Source organism: Kogia breviceps, chromosome 2 (genome assembly GCF_026419965.1).
Source record: "Kogia breviceps isolate mKogBre1 chromosome 2, mKogBre1 haplotype 1, whole genome shotgun sequence".
NCBI classification, from domain to species: domain Eukaryota; kingdom Metazoa; phylum Chordata; class Mammalia; order Artiodactyla; family Physeteridae; genus Kogia; species Kogia breviceps.
Window position 1 is genome coordinate 15,322,506 of NC_081311.1, and position 24,631 is coordinate 15,347,136.

The following is a 24,631-nucleotide window of genomic DNA, read 5'->3' on the forward strand; positions in this document are numbered from 1 at the left end:
TCGTGTGAACGACTGATCACTGGAAGTACGCAATACAGGAGAAAAGATTTTTATTAAGTTAATTGTTAAGTGATTTGTGAAACAGACTGGCAAGGATACCTTGGGATCACTATAAATAAAGCACCAACTGTTTTATTACTCCCCACTATGGTGCCAAGGGGAAATTTAAGCCAAGCAAGAACCAGCTTGCATGAATGTTTCCCTTACTTTACCCACACTGTAAAATTACATAACCAAACCAATCTCCTTTCCCTGCTCTCTCAAGCCATTTTCAGACCTGCTTGGGAGCCTGCCCTGCACACGTCAGAAAGCCTCATTCTGTGAATAATAAGTCTTTCATACTCTCTTGGTATTCGTGTTTCATACTCTCTTGGCACCATCGGCCTCAACATCCAAAGCAGATATTGGGGATTCCCTTCTGCGGGATGACCACAATATATCAGAATACAATAATAGACTTTATGGGAAAAGCAGCAAAAAGATTACTAAAGGTAAAGATCACTACATATGAATTTTAAAAGATCAATATTCCAAGACAGTAATAAAGCTTCCAAATATATAAAGCAAAAATTGAAAAAATTATAAGGAAAAATTTACAAAATCAACATCATGGAAAACTTAATGTACCCTTTCCAGCAATTGACAGAACAGTCAAAATATCAGTAAAGATCTAAAAGATTTGAACAACACAAGTAATTAACTAAACTTAATAAACAAATGTATTAGGTCATTTTGGAAAAAAGGTCTGGCACTTTCTTAAAAAATTAAAGATATATCTTCCTCCTGACCCAACCAACATCCTTAGGTATTTAGACAAGAGAAATAAAAACATGTCTACTAGCTGAATTGTACAAGAATGTTCACTGAAATTTTATTCATAACAGTACAAAATTGGAAACAGCCCAGGTGTTCATCAATGAGAAAATGAACAAAGAAACTGCAATGTATTCATACACTGAAAAAGCACTCAACAAAAAAGAACAAATTACTAATAATAAACACAACATGTATAAATTTCAAAAGCATCATGGTGAGTGAAAGAAGCCTTATTTTAAAAAGGGTGCATGAAATTCCAGAACAGGCAAAACTATTTGATAATGAAAAAAATCAGGAAGCAGGGCAGGTATCAACTGAGAAGGATCAGGAGAGAACTTTCTCAAGTAATGGTCAGTGTCCTATATCTTGATATGAATTTGGGTTACAGATGTATGTTTTGTCAAAACTCATTGAATTGTACACAAAATTTGTGCATTTCACTGTATGTAACTTTTACATTAAAAACATGAGTACAGAACTCTAGTTAATAACAGGCATGCTATTATGTTTACAAGTCAAGTGTACTAATGTTTGCAACAGTCTTTAAAATGCACCAAAAAAATAGATAGATGGATAGAGAAATGGATACATACACTGGTAATTGAAAAAGCAAAAGATTAATTGTAGAAGGTAAGTAGTATGTCTATGAGAATTCACTGCACAATTCTTTTAACTTTTATGTATTTTTGAAATATTTCATAATAATTTTGAGGGAGGAAGCCTATAGGATATGTTCTGTGACCATAATACAATAACCTAGATATTAATAATAAAAAATAAATAACTAGAAAATCCCATGTTTGAACATTTTAAACTGCACTTCTAAATAACCCAAGTGAAAGAAGAAATTAATATGGAATCTTAAACACATTTTGAGCTAAATAACAATTAAAATACTACATACCAAATCATGTAGGATACAACTATAGCCATGTTTACATTGTTTATGTTACAGCTTTAAATGTATATATTTTTAAAAATTCAATGAAGAAAACCTGAAAGATAATGAATTAAGCATCAATATAAAAAGGAACAAAGCATAACAAATCAAAATATATTAAAATGAGGTCATAATAAAAATAAGAATGAATAAAATAGACAAATGAATATACTAAGAAAATCAATAACCCCAAAGGTTGGTACTTAGAAAAGTATTAAGATTTACAATCTTGTGGAGAATCTGATCAAGACAAAAAGTAAGAAGACCCAGGCAGCCAATATTAGGAATATAAAAGGGGATAGGGCTATAAAATATTTTAAACTTCACTAAAAGCATACTATGAAGAACTTTAGATCAATACATTGGAAAATTTAGATAAAATGAACAAATTCTGAAAATAAAATCAAGTTACCAAATCTGACAAGAGAGAAGAAACTTGAGTAGTCTTAGAACTATCAGATAAATTTAATCTGTAGTTTTAAAATCCTGCCACAAAGAGAACTCGAGATGACTTACACCAAGCATTTCTAGGAAAAGCAGTAACAACTGAAAGTCTTCCAGACAGTGGGAAGAATTATACTGGCTAGCAAAACAGAAACTGTCTCAAAAAGATATCTGTAGAAGAGATTATGGCTTTACTCCAAAACCCCTAGAGGTTTGCATTGTGATTCTCCAAAAAAAAAAAAGTTAATAATTTTTAATATCAGCAAGTATCCAATTAGTGTTCAGATTTCTAATTATCTTATAAGCTTCTTCTTTTTTTTTTTTTGGCAGTTTGTTGGAATCAGGATCTAAACGAGATCCACACATTGAAGTTGCCTGATGTGTCTACTGAATCTCTTTTAGCCTATACATTCTCATCCTTATTTTTTTTATTGCCACTAGTTTGCTCTTCAACATTTTTTGTCAATTCCTAGGATGAAGGCATAGAAGTTGTACTTATTAAACAACCATTGACCTAATAAAAAGGAGTTAATTAAATCTTTAGATACCAGAATTATGAATCAAAAGTAATGATGAGTTGAAGCTATTTTAACAATATATGTCAAGCCCTTCACTGAGATTACAACATTAAACTGACAAGTACAGGATAAAGTATACCTTACTCCCCAGCAGTTATATAAACAACAAAACCCAATAAACTAAGTAAGAAGTTTTGTTGTCTGTAGGCTAACTATAAGTCAAAATAATAATATTAATATAAAATATAAATTTAGGTTGCAATAAAAATATTAATAAAAGATGCCCAGAACAAGGGAAAGCAATGGTTTCACAATAGGTAACACATCCTGCTCGGTTAGGCTCTGAAGTGTTTGAATAGATCATCACAGTACAGTGGGTCCTGTGATAGGAGTGTGATAAAGATGACTAAGGGTCAACTAAGATAATGTGTATCTTATATTTACATAATCCTGATTTTGCCATTTACTAGCTGTGTGATCACTGGCCAGTGGTGTGAGACATCTGTGCCTTACAGATAAGTTCCCTTATCTGTAAAATGGGGTAAAAAGAGCACAAATTTGCATGTTCATGCTGAGGACTAAATGAGTTAATACTTGTGAAATGCTTACACCACCACCTAGCACACAGTAAGGCCTGTTGTTATTATTATTAGAAAATATTCTTTAAATCCTTAACTTCTATGTTAAGGTAAATCATTAACATCTGTTAAAAAGATGTGAGTGGAAAGCTTGTTATGTGAAGACTGAAGGAACTAAGATGCTTATCTAAAGAATAGAAGATAAACTGAAAGTAAGATATCTCAAAATAGTTTAGGGCCAGTATGTGGAAGAGTGATTAAATTGCACATGTACAGTTCTATATAGTCATGGAAAACCAAGTACAAATTACAAAAAAATGCATATTTCTCCTAAACATAAATAAAATTTTTAAATATGTAAAATAATCGGATGGCTGCCTTTTAAGGGACTGATACTTCCATCAATGAAAGAATGTTAAGCACAGACAGAAAACCAGAATTTTCTGAATCCTGAATGCACATCTACTAAAATTTTTCAATATAACCAATGCATATTTTCAAATATATGTATAATATTTACATAGCTTATAAAGTTTTAAAAGCAAATGGTTTAATTCCACTTACCAAAACTAAAGTATTTTTATTGTGGTATTTTTGGAAACATTTAGTAAATATAAAAATGAATACCATATTAACAGTGGCCTCTGTCACACAAACCTAGCAATTTATTAAAATATTTTACTTATTACTTCGCAACTGTTTCACTTTACCTAATTAGTTCTGAAAGTTCTTCACAAATGAAACTACACAACAAATGCCAAACCTAATTTAAGCACAGTTAAAGTGTTCTGATTGCTATGATTGAATTATTTTTAAAGCGGAGATTTCATGTATTAAAAATTCCTAATTCCCACCATCTAACACTGTGTTCTGTAGATCTATATTTCCAGATAAGCAGTGGGTTGAAAGCAATGTCCAATTTACACTTGAAATTCACCGCAGAATTTTGAAAAAACATGTGATGTTAAGAACTGAAGAGAAGAGAAAGCCATATAGCATCACTACACTTAACAGAGAAAAAAATTACCTTCCTAAAAATACAATATCTAATGGTTTTTAAATCAAAAAAGTTAACATAAAATGACATTAATAATGGCTTCCCAACTATACCTCCCAAATCCTAAAGGCATGAAAAATAGTACAGTGAAACATTAATATTATACTAACATTGAGATTCACATTGAGATTCTTAGAAAGTTTATGAGGTATTGCTAACCTAAAGTGAAACAAAATAAATAAATTTAAAAAAAAAAAAAGTGAAACAAATTTCCCTCAGGACTAACCCAGAAGAGCTTTATGGTCCAAGTTAATAAAACCATGCACATAAATTCCCCTCTGAGATTTAGAGATTCCCTAAAAATCCTATAATTCTAAGTATAGCAAAAAGGACAAACTGACATTTCCTTTACTGCCAGCTTAAGTTCACAAGAATTCTTATTGAAATATATATCCTATATAAACAAATATGAGAAAACATACATCTCTTTCTTCTAATCTATTTTAGCACTTTTAGGTATAATTTCAAAGATACAAACAGGTTGCAAGAGTAGTCAAAGGATTCCCATATACCCATTACTCTGATTCACTGATTGTTAACGTTTTGTCCCATTTAACATTAGTTTATTTCCCTCTCTCCATCTCTCTTTCACACGTATACATGCACGTGTGAACACATCACACACACAAACACACAATAGAAATGATCATTCCTATTACCCCTAAATATTTTGGTGTATATCTTAAGAATAAGGACTTTGTTTTTACAAAACAATATTACAGTTATCCGCGTCAAGAAGTTTAACATTTACAGTTTAATATACATATATATTTCATTTTGTGAATTGAAATGTGTCCAGTGTAGATCCAGTTGTGTATCACTTACCACATTCAGCTGTCAGGTTTCTCTAGCCTTCTTTAATCTGGAACAATTTTTCAGCCTTTCTTCCTCTCTCATGACATTGACATTCTTGAAGAATAAAGCTCTCCCCCTTATTAAATAAAATGTTCCTCATTTGAAGTTTATATGATATGCTTCATGATTAGATTCAGGTATACATTCCCAGTCAGAATACTGTAAGCCAGAGTTCAGTAACCTATGCTCCTTGGGCCAAATCTAGTCAGCCACTCATTTTCGTAAACAAAGACGTACTGGCATACTGGCATGTTTATTCATTTACGTATCATCCATGGCTTGCTTTCCAACTTCAATGGAAGAACTGAATAAATCAGAGACTGTATGATCTACAAAGCCTAAAATATTTACTGTGTAAGTCTTTACAGAAAAAGTTTACAGAACTCTGCTCTAAGTGATGTCTCCTTTAACAGGTACCATATCCGGAGGCAGACAATGTCCAGTTTCCTGTGGTTTGTAATGTTAATTTTGATCACCTGGACAAGGTTCTAACCGATTTTTACACTACATAGTTACTATTTTTCCCCTGAACCCTATAAACAAGCCATGGGAAAGACACTTAAATATCATGCACATCTCATCAAAAATTCATTCCCAACCCCATAGATTTAGCATCCATTGTTGATTCTTTTATAAATCAATCTTTACTATGATTGTTGCAAAATGATTATTTTTCAACTCCAGCAATGCCAGTCAGCATTCTGTGTAGGAAAGAGGTTTCTTCGCCTCTATTTGTGCCTATCAGTCTGTGTAAGCTCATGGATTCCTATTTCTTCAGTGGTTTGTAGTTTATTACTTTCCTATTCAGATGCTCAAATTATCCCAGACTGTACAATGGAAGCCCCTTCAAGCTGACCCTTATGTTCTTTTGACATAACCCAGAATTTTCTTGAGCACTTCCATATTTAACATAACAAATGTACCAGGCTCATCTTTATTTTTCCCTACCACAGCCCTAAAATCAGCCATTTCTCCAAGGAGCCCTGTTTCTTTTCATAGGAATTTTATTAAAAATTATATCTGGGAATATGTGGAATCAACAGGTTCACTACTACTGCAGCATCTTCACTCCTAGACCCTTTCTGAAGAATCAACAAGTATCTGTAACCATCGACCTTCTAATCATAAGCTCATGCTGATACCTCCAATTCCAATCCATCCAGGCAGGACTCTCCCTGGCCTTCTCCATTTCATATTTTATCTCCTGTCTTGCACATTGGGAACTCCAGTTCCCAACAGTGTCAACACATTACTCATTCTTTCAGTCTAACCATACATCTAAAGTAATTTCAGAATTGTTTCACCAAAACCTTCAAAATACAAACCTAAAAGACTTGTTGGCAGTTCTTCCCCACAACCACACGTACACTAAAGGCAAACACCGTGTTAAAAACTCACTTGGATTAGTTCTTTTCTCCCCCTTTCAGCATGACTGTATTATTCATTTGAAACACAGGTGGGTTCATTAGTTTCAGTGTGCAATACTCTAGAGCTTTCTTTCCTTCCTTTCCTTGTTGATTTAATTTTCATATATTGATAATGTTTCTAAAGACAATATGCTTCTGAAAGTCCAAACTATTTTTAAAAACTACAAACTCAGGAAAACATATTTTCATTTTTCATTTCCTATCCTTTCCACACCATTCTCCACTGCCCCCTTGTAAGTAATCAACATCACTGCTGTCTGGTTCATCCTTCTGACGTTTTTTGCTCATATAAGCAGGCATAAGTATATTTTCTAATTTCCCTTACTTCGCTAATGTACAAAAAGTAGTACATTATATATACTATATACTTGATCACAACATATCCTGTAAATCACTCCATTTAATTTCACAGTTCATCATTATTTTCTACAAATGCATGACCACTAATGTGGGTGTAACAGAGTTTATCCACCACTCTCTTACATTTAGCATTGAAGTAGTTTCCAAATAATGTTACAACAAATAACCTTGTGCATACAAAAAAACGTATTTTTGTGTTTCTGGAGATGTATCTGCAGGATAAATTCCTTGGAATGACATGGATATGTATTTCTGTTAGATACTTAAAACAGTTTTAAAACATAGCCCGAATTCTCTTAAATTCTTACCACTGATAAGTGGGATCTATGAACCCTCCCTTTGAATCAAAGGGTTTGTGACTGCTTCAATCAAGAGAGTACAGACGTGTGCTGTGTGACTTCTAAGGCTAGGTCATAAAAGCTATGCAGCTTCTGCCTGGTTTTTGTGGAATGCTTGTTCTTCTGATGTTCCTTCTTAGGACACACTTTTAAAACTCAGCTGGCATGCTGAGAAGTCCAAACTGCATGCAGACCGCGTAAGTTACCTAAGAATTGTCCCAACTGAGATTAGCCTTCAGCCATCACAATTGAGACACAATATATATGAGTGAAAAGCCTGCAGATGATTCCAGCCCCCCCCCCACTCAAGTCACCCCAGCTGTTCAGGTCTACCCAGATGAGGTCCCAGATATCACAGAGCAGAGAGAAGCCACCCATTCTATACTCTGCCCATCATAGACTTCCTTATCTAGTTGACTGTGTTTCTGGACTTTTATTCTATGCTATTGTCCTTCTGTACATGCCTGCCACATTATCACACTGTCACACTGTTCTAATTATGGAGACTTTACAGTATGCTTTAATATCTAGTAGGACAAGTCCCCTCATAGCTCTTCCTTTGTAATCTTTTCCTAACTATTCTTACATGTTTACATGTAATTTTCTATTTCTGTGCTAAATGTATGAGGTTTAAGTGGCAATGTTATACTTGCTTTCTAAAAGAAATTTGTGAGTTTTCCTTCCCTTTTTATTCTCTATAACAGTTTAAGAGAATTGGGACTATCTTGTTACTAAGTTACCTAAAATTATCCTGTAATATCACCTAAGCTTGGTGCTTTCTCTATTTTTTTCCTATGGAAATTACTCTATATAAACTTTCTATCTCTACTGGGTTCAATTTTGAGAAACTGTTATTTTCTAAGAAATCATCCATTTCTTCAAAATTTTCAAATTTATTTGCATAGATATACAAAGCAGTCCCGTATTTTTTTTAATTTCCTATAAATATTATTTCCTCATCATTTCTTACTTTGTGTATTTGTGGTTTCTCCCTTGTTTCTTGATTAAATGAGCTAGTAACTTATCTATTTTATTATTTTTTTAAAAAGTTGTAAGCTATAAATTGATCTATTGTTTTTTCTGTTCTTACACCATTAATTTCAGCTTTTATTTTTATTATTTCCTTTCTGGCACTTTTTTTGTTTAGTTTGTTGTTCTTTTTCTTGCTTTTTGAGTTGGTGATGTGGATCAGTTTCATCATATTAATATAGTTGTTTAATGCTAAAAATATTCCTCTGATAACTGCTTTAAAAGTATCTCATAGATTCTTATAGGTGTTTTTACTGTTATTATTTTTCGGCAATTTTGTAATTTAAGCTAGTATTTACTTCCCTTTTCACCCAACAGAAAAGGTTTATTTAATATTCAGGTATTTAATTTTAATATTTCCACCTTCTGGAAACTACTGATGTTTTCTTTTTACCCTAACATATGATCAACTTACTTTTTTTGAGTTTTCTGTGTGCACTTGAGAAGATAACATTGTCTACAATCAAGCTGTATTGTTTTATATATATATATATATATATATATATATATATATATATATATATATTCTTTTGTCCTGTCAAGTACTGAGAGTAATGCTTGACCTGTTTTCTACTGACAGTGATGCTATCTACTTCTCTTTGCATCAGTTATAATTTCAGTTTTATATAGGTGGTTTGCTGGGTTATTTGGTGCACTGATATTCTTCTATTACATATTATATCTTTATGGTGAATTGTGGGGGTTTTTTATATTATAAGGTGTTCTTATCTCATATAATGTCGTGGTGGCCTGAATTCTACTTTCTCTGGTATAAGGATCACAACACCTGCTTTCTCATTGTATCCATTTTCCTAGTAAATCTTCTTTCATCCCTTCATTTTAGCTTTTCTGAATCAGTGTGTTTCAGATGTGTCTCCTATTTGCAACACAGAGTTGGATTTTGCTTTATGCACCAATTTGAAAATGTTTTCTCTAAACAAGCAACTTAATCTCATTCATGTTTATTGACAATATATATGTTGGATCTCAACTCTGTCATATTATTTTATAATTACTGTGTGAATTACGATGTTTTTCTAAGGTTTTTGTTTGTATTTGATGTTTTCTTTTTTCTTTTTGGTATTTAAGAAAGTTTATATTTTTGTTCTAGTGGTTTCCGATGTTTATACCTTTCATAGTGCCCTTAATTCTCTTCTTTCCTACTTAATTTTTAACATCTGTATGTCAGTTTTAATCCTAGGTATACCAGGAACAATAGTAATCAACATTCACTATCTTGGTTCAATTGTTCCTTTTATTTGTTTTATGTTATCAAGTCATGTTATAAATAATTTATAGAAGACTAAGACAATAGTAAAAAACTACGTTTTGCAAATTTCAGTAAGAATCTAAACATAGGAAACCTCTTTATGTCAAATAAATGTTGGGGCATAAATATACTAAAAGATAAAAATATATTGCTCACTCATTGATTCTTGAGCTTGAAAAAATTATTTAGGATATCATCTTATGAAGAGTCATAATCTGAAATTTAATGTAAATGATCAATTCCACTATCATCATTATAGGAATAAATGAAAATTTTTTAATTCTCAATTGTGTTCAGTAAAAGCTAAAAACGGGCTACTATGATGATGCCTCCAGTCTTCTCTTATGCCTTCTTTAAATTTGATAAAATAATTTGGGCACTGCAATAAGAAAACTGAAAGATGACAATATAGACAATATATTTCACTGTGGTATCATCCTTCTAAACAGCTTATTTTCTTAGTAATTTAATATTTTAGCATAGTTGGGAACAACTGATGTGCAATGAATTCCTAGAATGATAAAATAACAAAATGTTTCAAAATATAGGAAAAATAAAAACACGAAGATCCCACCATGTATCTTCGATTTGTAAAAGGGTCCAACAGATCCATCTTGGTAATTACATATAAAATATTTTATTCTGTATTTTTTAAATAAGTAAATGTTCTCTTTGTTCTCTGGAAGACTTCTAAGAAAGAATGCAATTTATGAAACAACAGTCTTCGTAGATAGTTAGGCCTTCTCAAAAAAGAAACTAAAAAACTAAAACTGGGTCCAACAGACCCTTAGGTAAACCAAGAATTAAATGGCATCCTTTGATTCCTACCTATTATCTATCCAACAATGTGCTTTTCCTGCTTTCCTCTTTCTCTCTTCCTTCTCTTCCCATTTTTAGTTGCATTATTTCTACTTGGACAGAACATAGAACATTTGCAAACCAGTTATCTACTGACATCCCCACCACCCTTGTTTCAGTCTTAGCTCTGAAATTCAATACATGAAATGTTCTCGATCAGTCTTTTACTCGAAGTGTTCCCATTCACTTCTTCATTAAATGGAGCTTATTCTCTAGGAGAGATGTTGGTAAACTGCAGTCCACCAAATCTGGTTCACCAAGTGTTTCTGTAAATCGAGTTTTATTGGAGCAAGGCCCACTCATTCATTCATGCATATTTTACAGCTGCTTGTGGACAGCTTCAATGACAGATTTGAGTGGTGACAACACACAATGTATGGCCTACAAAGCCTAAATTATATTTACTATCTAGATCTTTACAAAAAAAGTCTGCACATTTCTACTGCAAAAGAAATAGGGCACATATGTACAGAATTAACTGAGTTTTGCCACGTTCAAACTGTTTTTCTATAGCCTTGACACATGAAGGACTGTTTGCCAAGATATAAAAACCCTTAGCCTATATTTTCTTTCTGTGAGTTTCTTGAAAAATTTGCTCCATAGTTGCCATGAGTTGTAGGTTGCTTTTAAGAAATCTGATATAATCTCTTGCCCTTGTAAAATATTTCATCTTTCTGCCTGAAGAGCCTAGAAATTTTTTTTCTTTACCTTTTAAAATATAGTGTTTTTATCAAGATGTCTCAGAATTGCTGCTGTGGGTGAATTTTATCAGGTATCCAACTCAGAAGCTCATAAACAGGAGAATGGATAGGCAAATTATGGTAGAGTCAGACAATGAAATACAGTAATGCAAAAAAGTGAACTGCAGGAATACATAACAACATGAATTAATCTTGGTTATATAGTGATGAAGGAAACAAATGAAAGCCTCAGAAAACTGCATAAATATGCAGAAAACTGCATATTATTTCCTCTTCATAAAATTCAAAAACAAGTAAACTAAACAATATGCCATATAAGCATACATGTATAGGTGATAAAGCTATCTTTAAAAAAAAAAAACATAACAAGAAATTCTGGATTTCAGACTAATGGAGAGGCAGAAAACTTTTTTTTAATAAAATTTTTTATGAACATGAATTATTATAAAGAGAAAACTTCAAGGAACACAATGGTTATCTTTTTAAGATAAATATTCTCTCATCAGATATTCTTTTGGGGGTGACTTTGCTAGTAAGACATGATTAGTTCTATGTTGATGACATAATAACCAAATAAAGCTGAGTTAAAATATTAAAATAAAATTAAGAATAATCAACAAATGGTTTTTCTTTAATAATAAGAAAGCAATAGATAGACAAATAAGAGCACTGCTTATTTTTAAAAGTTAGAATAGCTAATGCTCTTGAAAAATGTTAATAAATATATCAATCTTAAACAATATAAAATGCTACAGATGACTTTAAAATTCAAAAATAGTAGTAGTAGAAATGAACTAAAGGACCTAGCTCGATGCTACTCAAAAATTTGTATTTCTTCTGACATTTTTCTCCATTAACAAACTGTGCGGGACTTCCCTGGCAGTCCAATAGTTAAGACTCCATGCTTCCACTGTAGCGGACATGGGTTCATTCCCTGGTCGGTGAACTAAGATCCCACATGCCACACAGGGAGGCCAAAAATAAATTAATTAATTAAATAAAGGATAGACCTTATTTATTAAAAAAAAAAAAGTGTGAAGTCCTCTCACAAAACACCTCTTTCCCCCAACCTCCAGGATCCTAATACCTAAGTACGCATGAAGGACCATTTAGGTTAAAAGTTATATTTGAATCTCCGAGAACTAACTGTAGGTGCAATCAGACATGCTCAAAATGAGTAACTCTAAAGAGTCTAATAAAAAGACTGTTTACAAAAGTATGGCTAGGGTAATATCCTGGGACTTTCAGAGCAGAAAGCCTTTACTATCCTGCGGCATGAAATAAGCAAGAGGAGGGACTGTTTTCTAGAACTCTAGAGAGTAGGTGTATGGAGAAGAACACCAGAAAGTTAAGCCTTCAGTAGGACAACCCAATTAACCCAAGAAGATCCAGCAGGGAGGGAGTTGGAGGAATAAAATACCTTAACCTCACTCATCTCCCACCTTCTGATCTACGGATGATGCCTCCTAACAGCTGACCCCAACTGAAAGCTGGAGGGCATGGGAGCAGAATGGAATGGTGAAGGGTAGATCTGGAGAGACAAATGAAGAATATCAAACACAGTATCATATGAATCACATCACCACTAGAAAAAGAATAATATGCACAGTATACAATTTAAAATAATTTGGCTAATATACTTTTAAAACATTCAGGAAATATATAGATTCACTTTTAAAGAATACTGCTGAAAACCCTATTCATTCACCCACAAATATTTATCAAGCACTTAATATATGGCACTTTACTAGAAGTAGACATACAAAGAGGTATACAGCAGGATTCCTCTCTAAACTTAACTTCTTGGGGAAAAAAATGCAAGTACAAAAACAATACCTATAAAAAGCAGTATATGTGTCATATTCACTTATAAACAAAGAGATACAGGAATTTAGAGGATAATTAAACCACTTCCAGAAAATGAAAAAGGCAGAAAGTATACCTGTGAAACACCAAGAGTCTTTCATCATTACACAATTATAAAGGCCACCTCCACTTTGTTACTTAAACAAGTTTATAAAGCCTTTACTGCAAGCTTATCTCCTCATTATACATTCCCCTGATAATTTTCCTGATCATTTCCAATAATTTTTTCCATGAAGCTTACAGCTTACTGTCACTCCCGACCACTTAATAACCATACACTTTTAGAAGTTGTACTCTAGGGTGCCTGATAAAAAATTTCTCCGTCAGATCTATATTTACATGTGCTCCCCAGAAGCTATTTTCTCTAGTATTCTGTTGTTATACATCTACACACATTTTCATATAAATCAAGCCACACTCAAGGAAACAAATCTTCAGCTAAAGAATGGACTGACTTTGGAGAGACAGCCCACAGGACTCAAATACTATGTGTTGATTTAATGCCTGGGTAATTAAGTTCCATCACCACTATGGTAAATGCTTTATTAACAGACTCTTTAATGGCTGCCTTCTCACGCCTGCATTTCTTCTCATCTCCCCTAAGACTGTTACCTGCATTTTCCAAGTGAGATTTCACTTGAATCCTTGTTTCATGGTCTGCGTCTGTGAAAACCCAGGTTTAAAAACATCCTATATTTCCTGCCACTAACTTCTTTGCTCCCCTTCACAAGCAAATTTCCTTGAAAGAACTGACTTTGCCCATTGTGCCAGATTCCAATCCTCTAACTCCCTCTTAAATCCAGTCAGGCTTTTAACCCCAACACTACACAAAAACTGTTCTTGTTGGGACTTACCTGGTGGTGCAGTGGTTAAGAATCCGCCTGCCAATGCAGTGGACACAGGTTCGATCCCTGGTCTGGGAAGAGCCCACAAGCCACGGAGCAACTAAGCCCACGAGCCACAACTACTGAGCCCATGTGCCACAACTGCTGAAGCCCGCACACCTAGAGCCCGTGCTCCCCAACAAGAGAAGCCACTGCAATGAGAAGGCTGCACACTGCAACGAAGAGTAGCCCCCGCTTGCTGCAACTAGAGAAAGCCCGCGTGCGGCAATGAAGACCCAATGTAACCAAAGATAAATAAAATAAAATAAATAAATTTATTTAAAAAAACAAAAACTGTCCTTGTCAAGATCACCAAAGATCTGCACAGTACTGAACTTAATGGCCAATCCTTAGTAATTATTTTACTCGACCCATCAGCAGAGCAGCATTTAGCACCATTGATTATTCTTCTGTATAATAATCTTTCATCACTTAGCTTCTAGTTCACTGTACTCTTCCTTGTTTATTTCCTTCTTCCCTCACCTCTTATCATTGGGCTCAATCCTCTTCTCCTTTCTATCTACACCCATTTCCTTAGTGATGTGATCCAATCTCATGGCATTAAATGCCATCCATATCCCAAGAAGTCCCAAATTTACATCTCCAGCCCAGATCTCTCTCTAGAGCTCCAGATCCATACAGCCAACTGCCTACTTGACATTTTCACTTTAATGTCTAATGGATATCTCACGTATAACATGTCCAAACTGAACTCCTGACCTTCGAATCACCTTCATCTCAAACCTGCTTCAGAGTCTTCTACACATCAGTTGATGGCAACTTCACCACTCCAGCAGCTCATGCCAAAAACTCTGGAATCATCCTTGACTCCTCATTTTTTCTCAGACACTACCTCCAAACCCTCAGCAAATACTATTTGTTCTACTTTAAAAACAAACTGACTGATTCTCATCATCTCCAATACTACCACCCTGGTCTAAGCCACCATCATTGCCCAGATCACTGTAACAGCTTCCTAACTGGCCTCCTTGCTTCTGTTCATTCCTCCCTAGAGTTTATTTTCAACACAGCAACCAAAACAATTCATTTTAAAATGTTATTGCTCTACTCAAAATCTTGCAGTGTCTCTCCATTTCACCCAAAGTACAATACAAACACTCAACAGAAATCTGATGATCTTGCTCCTTGTTACTTCTCTAACTTCATTTGTTAATGTTTATTCTCTCTCTATGGAGAGAATAAACATTAACAAAACATTTCCAGACTCCTTACTGTTCCTTAAACATGCCTGCATATTCTTGCCTTTACACTAGGTGTTCCTACTTTCTGGGAACTCTTCTCCCAGATAGCCACATAGCAAACTCCTTCACTTCATTCAACTCTTATCAAAATTCATCGCCTCATTGAGGCTTACTCTGGCCTCCCTATTTTGTGACTACCTCCCACCCTCACAGTATCTTAATCCCCTTCCCTTGTTCTATTTTACTAAAAATTACTATCTTCTAACACATCATCTATAAGCATACCTATTCTGTTTATTATTTATTGTATTACCCTGCTAGAAATAAGTTCTGCAAAGATAAGGGAAAATACCTGATGCATCATTGGCTGAGAAGCATTACTGCATATCTGTGGAACCAAAACTGTGCTCCTATAAGCTACAAAGTCAACGCAATATTTGGAGGTACTCCTTGGCTCAACAGATACTCTAAAATTCATAAAGAGCAATGACAGTGCCTAAGACTTTTAACTACAGTTTCAAGAGCTAAAAAATATTTTGCAGTATTTTAGATTTTTTTTTCAAATGTTAATGTTAATGTACAGTGTTCAAATTAAATTATTAAAGATAAGTTAACCAGATGGTTCCTTTGTTTTAAATCATATTATTATCAAAATATCAGGGAAGAGTCACAGTACCAAGCACAGAGCCAGAAATACTTCAGAATTATCTGCAACATTATTAGAAGCTGAGTAAGTGGTCACTTGGAGTATGTTAATTGGAAGTTTTTGTCTCTTTTTAAAATTTCTACATAATGGTGAGATCAATATCCTTAGGGTATACTTCAGAGTAAACTTTTATCTAGTAAAATACTCTGCTTTCATGAATTACTATGCTATAACTTCAGCTTTCTTTTCAGTTACCCTCACTGCAATGCTGGTTAAAGTGATAGCCTCTTGTTTAATTTTTTTTAAAAAAAAAAACTGTTTTTCTTAGTTTCCTAGAAGATTTAAACATGTAAGGTTAATCAAAGTAAATCCAATCTACATTTGGGTAGTTGATGCCATTAAAATCAGTCAAGAAAAAGAGCCTAAACTCACATCACAGTGTAGTAATTCCCACTAAGAATACAGGGAAAAAAATTTTAACTCTCTCCACAGGGATAAGCATTCACTTATAACTAAGATGATAAATTATCCCATTACTTATATTCAGAGCAGCCTTACTTAACATAATATCGTTCCCTAAAGTAGCACTTGTCTATGGTATACACAACTTATTCTGACAACATCTTTAAATATACCTATTGTTTTGTATTCTTTCATAAGTACTTTCCAAAGTGGAAGTACTTACAGATTATTTTTTTGACATCACATACTTTAACAATAAGCGACAAATTCAAAATACTTTAGGAGTCAAGTAATATGTTAACTTTATATTATTAAGATATCATTTTAGAAAAATTGATGAGCTTTACTTTGTACTTAAATAATTTATAGCATTTTAAAGCCACTCATAATTCACCTATTATTCTTATAAAACTCATAAATCATGTATTCTTCCCATTTCCACCTTATACTACATTCATAAAGGTACCTAACAAATAATACAATTAATAAGACAAAAATCAAACCAAAAATACCCTGTTGACAAATTTATTTAGAAATAATATTTTGATTATAGAATAAGGCAAAAAAAAAGAACCTCTAGAAATACTTTAAAATTTACCAAAACTACACTTGACATTGTGTAATCAAATTATTCCAAATAAAACCGAAAACCTACCAACCAATGAATTTACTGGTTAACAATCCATACCGACATTTACCATTCAGAGAAGATTAGAATAAATTTGTTGTGCCTTCCTAACCATCCGTGGAAAGTATAACCACCAACATGTCTCAGGACTGAATGAGACTATCCTTCAATAAAGGGAAATATGAAAAAAGTAAAATATATTCTGTGAACTGTAAACTATATCCAGTAGGGAGATGGGATAGGGAAGGCATGTACCAATCAGGTGGCCTATAGATTTGTTTCAATGGCCAATACTGCAGGTAAACCCATGCAGATATGGCATCAAAGAACTTCTATATAAAGTCGGGATCCTTAAAGGGTTATACCATCAATGAAAAAGTGAGGTTTTTAAAAATCTGTTCTGTAGAGGCAGATAGAAAACATCTATTTCAGCTCTGGTTCTACATAGAGGAAAATCAAGTTTGGGCATAGACTAAACATAATGTCACTTTGGGGCATAAATTCATCTTACATACAAACTCAAAAAAAGAAAAAACCACATGCCAAAAGTTTAACTTAATTTGGACCTGTGTTGCTAGGCCCCCAGAAGTCCGCACTCTCTCTCTAGAGCAGGGGTAGGCAAACTAAGACCCAGGGCTAAATCTAGAACAAAGCCATGCCCATCTGTTTATGTTTATGGCTCCTTTCATGTTACAACAGCAGAGATGATTAGTTTTGACAAAGACCATATGGTCCACAAAGCCTAAAACAGTTACTATCTGTCCCTTTATAGAAAAGATTGTGACCCCTAGCATAAAATACTTATAATAATGTCAAATGTGTTCAAAGTAAAACAATATGAATTAAATTAGTAGAAACAGTAGCCTGTAAATTGGAGGTTGATCAAAGAGTAAAAGTACTGGTTAACTGTCGACTTAAAGTATTCATTTTAAAACTTTAAATGTCATCACCTATGGTTCAAGTACAAGCATGGTAATAGTTTAACCCTGAATCTTCCCGTTTTCCTCAGGGAAGACATATAAAATAAGGAAAACATGGGGAGGAAAAGTGAAAGAAAAAGAATATTAAATTTCCAGAGAAATTAGGAATGAAAAAAACTAACCAACTCCAAATCAGGTGCTAATGTGCACAAAGCCAGTGAAACTAAGAGAAACAGATAGAGAAAGCTGCAAGAATGCAGAAAGGAAGACAAAAAAACAAGGAACATGGAAGAAGCCTAATGGAAGCTCTCAAATATTACCTCTCTTGTTCCCACAAAAAATGGGCCTCACTCTCCCTAATCATGAGAAGAGCTATAATTAAAACCATAAAAAGACAACAAAGTAATTTTAAAAAAACAAACCGTACATAAAATGTACAAAAACCAGAGGGATCACAAAGCAAAATCCAACTTTGTCTTGTATACAAGAGATACATTTAAAACAAAGTGATTCTGAATGGTTAACAATAAAGGAATGGGCAAAGGTACACAGGGAAAAGACTGACTTCCCCACCAAAAAAATACCAAGAGCCATAGTATTAATAATAGACAATGATGAAATCAGATCAAGAAACACTGAACAAAGCACTTTATAATATTAAAAGATACAATTTGCAATAAAGATATAACAGTTATGAATATCCATAATAGCAACTTCCATAAAGCATAAATTCCAGAATACACAAGAAGAAATAGGCAAAAATAACATTTTTAGACTTTTATTAACTTTCAGAGCATGATAGATCAAGTTAAAAAATATCATAAGTAAGGAAGAAAAGACCTAAACAGAATAATCAATAAGTAGATTTTATATATATGTGTCAAAAGCTATACTTTGATATTATAGGATTTACCTCCTTTTCAAGTGTCTATAGAACATTTATGAAAATTGGGCCCCAAAGAAAATCTCAATAAATTACAAAAAGTAGAAATAATACCTACAACATTCCCTGAACACTATAATAAAACCAAAAATTAAAAACAAAATCAAAAAACAAAACAACCTTTTTACATAGAAAATTTGTCACTCTTGCTTAAACAACTCTTGGGCCCACCTGAAAAATGAGAATGACTCACCCACATTTGCTTCACTGCTACCATGAGTTTGTTATGACAATAATGTATGTAAACAGGCTTATTTAATGCAGCATTTATTAACCATTACACTCTAAAATGTTCCTATCACCAGAATTCTCTTTAGATTTCTTCTATTTTCTCAGTAAAATAAGAAGTAAGAGAGTAATGATGAAGAGTGAAGGGTTAGAAGTTTGAAGAGAGAAAAGAAAACATATGAAACAGTCATCTTGGAAAACTGTAAGACAGATTGGTGATTATGAACTTAAAACTCAGTAAATGAGAAGTACGGACAAGAGAGGGTGAGAGAGAGTGAAGCACTGACAGGAGGCTCAACGGACTAAAGGCTCTGGTAAGGCGGAAGAATTCCCAGAGTCTGGACACTCTTCAGGAGTAAGCTGGAAAGATCAGCAGCACTTGAAGAGTAAGATACTTGAAATGGAAATTATAGGATTCGTAGCAGGTACACAAGGTCAAGAGTACCACAATGCAAGAGAAAGACCCAAACAGGATGGAAAACAAGATCTTTGTAAGAGAGAGCAAAAAATTGAGAGGACAGACGTATTTAAATGGATCCTATAATATCCATAAAAATATCTGGCTAATATATGTAGGACAGAGACAGTGAGCCAGAAGCTATATTCTTCCAGGAATTAAGCATAGTGATCAAAGGAGCAACAGAGGAGTGTAAGATGGAGAAGTAGTAGGTGGTGTAGTCTGATGATGTAAGATTCAAAGTTGAGTGATTTAAAGGAGGAAGGAGTAAAAATACAGTGGAAATGACAGTAAGAAGTAAGGAGGATACATATCCCAATTCCAGCTCAGCTGTACTGGGGCTATGAAAAAGAAAAGATCACCTTAAAGGACTGAAGGGGAAACAGTGGAGAATTTAGAAGGGAGTCCTCCTCCGACACACAAGCACTCTCTCGTTGTTGCCAATGGTGATCTGCAAATGAGTTTTCTCATTAAGACTACACAAGGACTCTAAATAGTTGAATATAGTTGTCTATACACAAAAGGGCCAAAAACTCGAGTTCATAATCCTGGCCAGAACCAGAAATGGAGTATGTTCCTGAATCTAAATAGCAAACACAGCGTATATACAGTTGTAGGCAAATTTTTTAAAAAAAACAAAAAACTTACAACTGTTTGAAAATGTCATAAAGAATTCAAAGAAATAAAGTACCAGAAAAATAAATTAGAGTATTTAAGAGTCATATGTAGATTGCCCCAGTCACCTTCACACACCAGATATAATCTATTATAGAAGCCAAAAGACTGTCTTTGGGAAGCTTACTTTAGAAGAGTAATACATACATAGAGATATTGCAATAAGATTAGAAACAGAACCTTGAAAAATGAAAAATCCTGAAATCATGGAATGCATAGTAAAGAAACTAGGGTAGTTTTAGCTTTCAGTTCATAAGTAAAATCCAAAGAAATAGCACCATCTATTGGAATTTCAGATATTTAAAATACATATTCTCAATTCTTAGAAAATCTGTCTAGTATGTAACATTTCTGCACATTTGGCTAAGGAGATAACCTACATATTAAAGAATATCTAACACAAAATTTAAAAGTTTATATATAAGTATTAATTCTTGGTTTATAATTCTAATTTCCAATAACTAACCATTTTGACTAAATTCATGAGGATTTTATTATAGATAAAATATTCTCAACCAATAAAGAAGAGTACATAGTTACATGTTCAAAGTAACTCACAGATATGGTATTCCTGTATGCTGCTTGTATAACCATATATTGCAGAATATCCAAATATTATGATCATGACAACATCTCTACTATCCAACTCCATAATATGTGCTGAATGTCCCTCCACAGCATACTGCTGACCATGTCCAAGCACAGTAGGAGTTTTTGTACTCCATGACTGACTATGTATGTTAAAAACCCATAATTCATCTGTGACATTGCCATCACTTGTTTCAATTCTGCCTCCATACATAAAGATGTTTTCCTGTAAATTAAAAAAACATATGTTAATAAAAAAATATTTGTATCTTAGCAAGATATATTAATTAAAAATTAAGACTAAATTTAAACATTAAATTTTAGTAATTGCTCACAACATGCATAAGACATAGTTCTTATTTGTAAAAAGTCAAATGGGAACACATGAGTAATGATAATTCTTTTACTTACAAGAAGGGGGAAAATCCACACTTACAAAAAGTTACTTTAAGGTATTTTATTTAAAAGTTATATAGTCAATTAACCATGTTTATAATTATCCTAGTTGTTGAGTCCCTAGTTGTTAAATTTGAATTTTACCATCTATTTGTACTGCTTTGTGATAGTCTCAGTCATTCACTGTTTTCATCATTATTCACCAGAAAGGTAGATCACATTTGCGTATATTATGTGGAGTACATTTTTATTACCACTTCTCATGGCTATGAGCAAATACATTACAGCACTTATAAATTATACAATTTCAATATGATTGAAATGAATGTTATATAAATCATTACTATTTCAACCACCTAGAAAGAGAAAATAATTCCTTCAACCTAATAAAGAGCATCTAAGAAAAACAGAAAGCTGATATTACATACACTTAATGGTAAAAGACTGGATGTTTTACCAAGGTCAGTAATAAGATAAAGATGCCTGCTTTTGCCACCTACATTCAACATTGTACTCAAGAGTTTAGCCAGAGCAAATATGCAAAAACTGAATAAAGGTATAAAGATTAGAAAAGAAAAGTAAAATATTTCTATTTGTAGATGATATGAACTTGTATACAGAGAATACTAAGATATAAAAAAAAAAATTAGAGGGAGCGGAGTCAAGACAGCAGACTAGGAGAATGCAGAATTCATGTCTCTGCACAACTAGGGCACCTACTAGGCACTGGTGGGGGACCACGGACACCTAAGGGGATGGGAAGAACTCCCAGCGACCGGGTAGGATGTGGAGCATTGGGGGAGTGAAGGGGGAGAAGTGGAGGCAGGACGGGACTGACGTCCCTGAAGGGCAGCTGGGGGAGGGGAAGGGAACTTAGGCTGGAAGGGGGAAACTGGGGAACCATTGGGAGGGCAGAGGATCAAAAGGGAGCATGGGGCTTCCCTGGTGGCGCAGTGGTTGAGAGTCCGCCTGCCGATGCAGGGGATACGGGTTCATGCCCCGGTCCGGGAAGATCCCGCATGCCGCGGACCGGCTGGGCCCATGAGCCATGGCCGCTGAGCCTGTGCGTCTGGAGCCTGTGCACCGCAACGGGAGAGGCCACAACAGTGAGAGGCCCGTGTACAGGAAAAAAAAAAAAAAAGGGAGCATGGCCAGGTTTTCCCTGCCCACTTGGACCCCCAGGAACCTGTTGAGTTCCCAGGCCTGATCCTCTGCCCACCTAGGCCCCCTCCAGCCACACGGGTCCTGAGGGAGTGGGAGGGAGGGAAGGGGAGCAAAAGTAAAGGTTGGACCTCCGGGACGGGCACCCCTGAGGGGCGGCTCGGGAGGGGAGGAGTTCCTAAACCCAGTGGGACCCACCCACGGTTAGGGATCCAACGGATCGGTGGAGACCTTCTGGGAGACAGTGCAAGAGGGATGTGAAGGAACGGAAGGGAAGGGGGCCAGAGCTTTCCCTGTCCACTTAGGCACTGGGAAGACTGTTGGGCTCCCGGGCCTAATCCTCTGCCCTCGGAGCCTACCTCCTGCCATGCAGAGCCCAAACCCTCCCCTGCACTCCCACCCAGGGCCCTACCTCTACATATGGAGACCCCCTCCAACAGGCTGGGCCTAAACCCCACCAACACACCCTCACCCAGGGCTTTACCTCCAAACTCCAGAACTCCACACTCCAGAGGCCCTACTTTCCACTTCCTGCCTCTTCCCTCCTGCCAGGTCCTAAGCAGAGGCCCCGCCCCACGCTTGAATGTCTTGCCCCACACATGCCCTGTCCCCAGGGCCTTTTCTGGCTGCATGGGTCCTGAGCCTAGGCCCTGCCCCATGCTCAAATGTCACACCCCCCACCCGCCTAGGTCCCGCCCCACCGTAAACCCCAGCCTGCCTAATTCCCCACCCTGCCTAAACTCCTCCCGCATAGCCAAGGCTTATTTTTCTTCTTCTTCCTTTTCCTCTTTTAGATTGTGGTTCTGTTTTACCTTGTTGATTCATTTTTATTTTTATTTTTCCTAATAAATCTTTTATTTTTCTAATTTTATTTTATTCTTTATACTTTGTTATTATACTCTCCTTTTGGCTTATTCCCCGCACCTTTTTTTTTTTTTTTTGCGGTACTTGGGCCTCTCACTGCCATGGCCTCTCGCATCGCGGAGCACAGGCTCCAGACGTGCAGGCCCAGTGGCCATGGCTCACGGGCCTAGCCTTTCCGCGGCATGTAGGATCCTCCCGGACCGGGGCACAAACCCGCATCCCCTGCATTGGCAGGCGGACTCCCAACCACTGCGCCACCAGGGAAGCCCGCCCCCACCTTTTTTTTTTTCTTTTTTCTGTTGTGGTTTTATTTTACCTTGTTGCAGTTATTGCAATTATATTTTTTACTTTTCCTAATATATCTTTTATCTTTCAAATTCTTTTGTTTTTTTATTCTGTGATATTGTACTGCTCCTTTTTTCTTTCTTTCTTTCTTTTTTTTTGGTTGGTTCCCAGGCCAGAGGTCGGGCCCAAGCTCCAGTGGTGGGAGCTCCAGGTGCAACCCACCAGATTAACAGAGAACCTCACACCCTAGGTAGTCAGAGCAAGGCCTCCCAGAGGTTCTCATCTCAGCACCAAGGCCCGGCTCTATCCAACTGCCTGCAAACTCCAGCGCTGGACCCCTCAGGCCAAACAACTGGTAAAACAGGAATACAGCCCCAACCATCAAAAAAATGAAACGACAAGAAAATATATTACAGACGAAGAAGCAAGGTAAAAACCTACAAGACCAAATAAATGAAGATGAAATAGACAACATACCAGAAAAAGAATTCAGAGTAGTGATAGTATAGATGATCCAAATTCTCAGAAACAGAATGGAGAAAATACAAGAAACATTTAACAAGGATCTAGAAGAACTAAATAGCAAATAGTGAAGAACAACACAATAAATGAAATTAAAAATACTCTAGAAGGAATCAATAGCAGAATAACTGAGGCAGAAGAACGGACGAGTAAGCTGGAACATAAAATGGTGGAAATAACTGCCAGGGAGCAGAATAAAGAAAAAAAGAATGAAAAGAATTGAGGACAGTCTCAGAGACCTCTGGGACAACATTAAACACACCAACATTCGAATTATAGGGGTCCCAGAAAAAGAAGAGAAAAAGAAAGGGTCTGAGAAAATATTTGAAGAGACTATAGTCTAAAACTTCCCTAACATGGGAAAGGAAACAGTCAATCAAGTCCAGGGAGCGCAGAGAGTCCCATACAGGATAAATCCAAGGAGAAACACACCAAGACACATATTAATCAAACTACCAAAAACTAAATACAAAGAAAAAATATTAAAAGCAGCAAGAGAAAAGCAACAAATAACATACAACGGAATCCCCGTAAGGTTAACAGCTAATCTTTCAGCAGAAACTCTGAAAGCCAGAAGGAGGTAGCAGGACATATTTAAAGCAATGAAAGGGAAAAACCTACAACCAAGATTACTCTACCCAGCAAGGAACTCATTCAGATTTAATGGAGACGTCAAAAGCTTTTCAGACAAGCTAAAGCTAAGAGAATTCAGC

General features: G+C 35.2%; 1 protein-coding gene across 2 annotated transcripts in view; it reads right to left on the bottom strand.

Moving 5' to 3' along the window:
• ATRNL1 (attractin like 1) overlaps positions 1-24,631 on the bottom strand; it is a 705,727-nt gene that overhangs the window by 618,761 nt on the left and 62,335 nt on the right. For both annotated transcript variants that reach the window (XM_059054362.2, XM_067024581.1), the window contains exon 8: positions 20,661-20,916. In XM_059054362.2, coding sequence (XP_058910345.1) covers positions 20,661-20,916 — 256 coding nt within the window. The remainder of the gene's footprint in view (positions 1-20,660; positions 20,917-24,631) is intronic.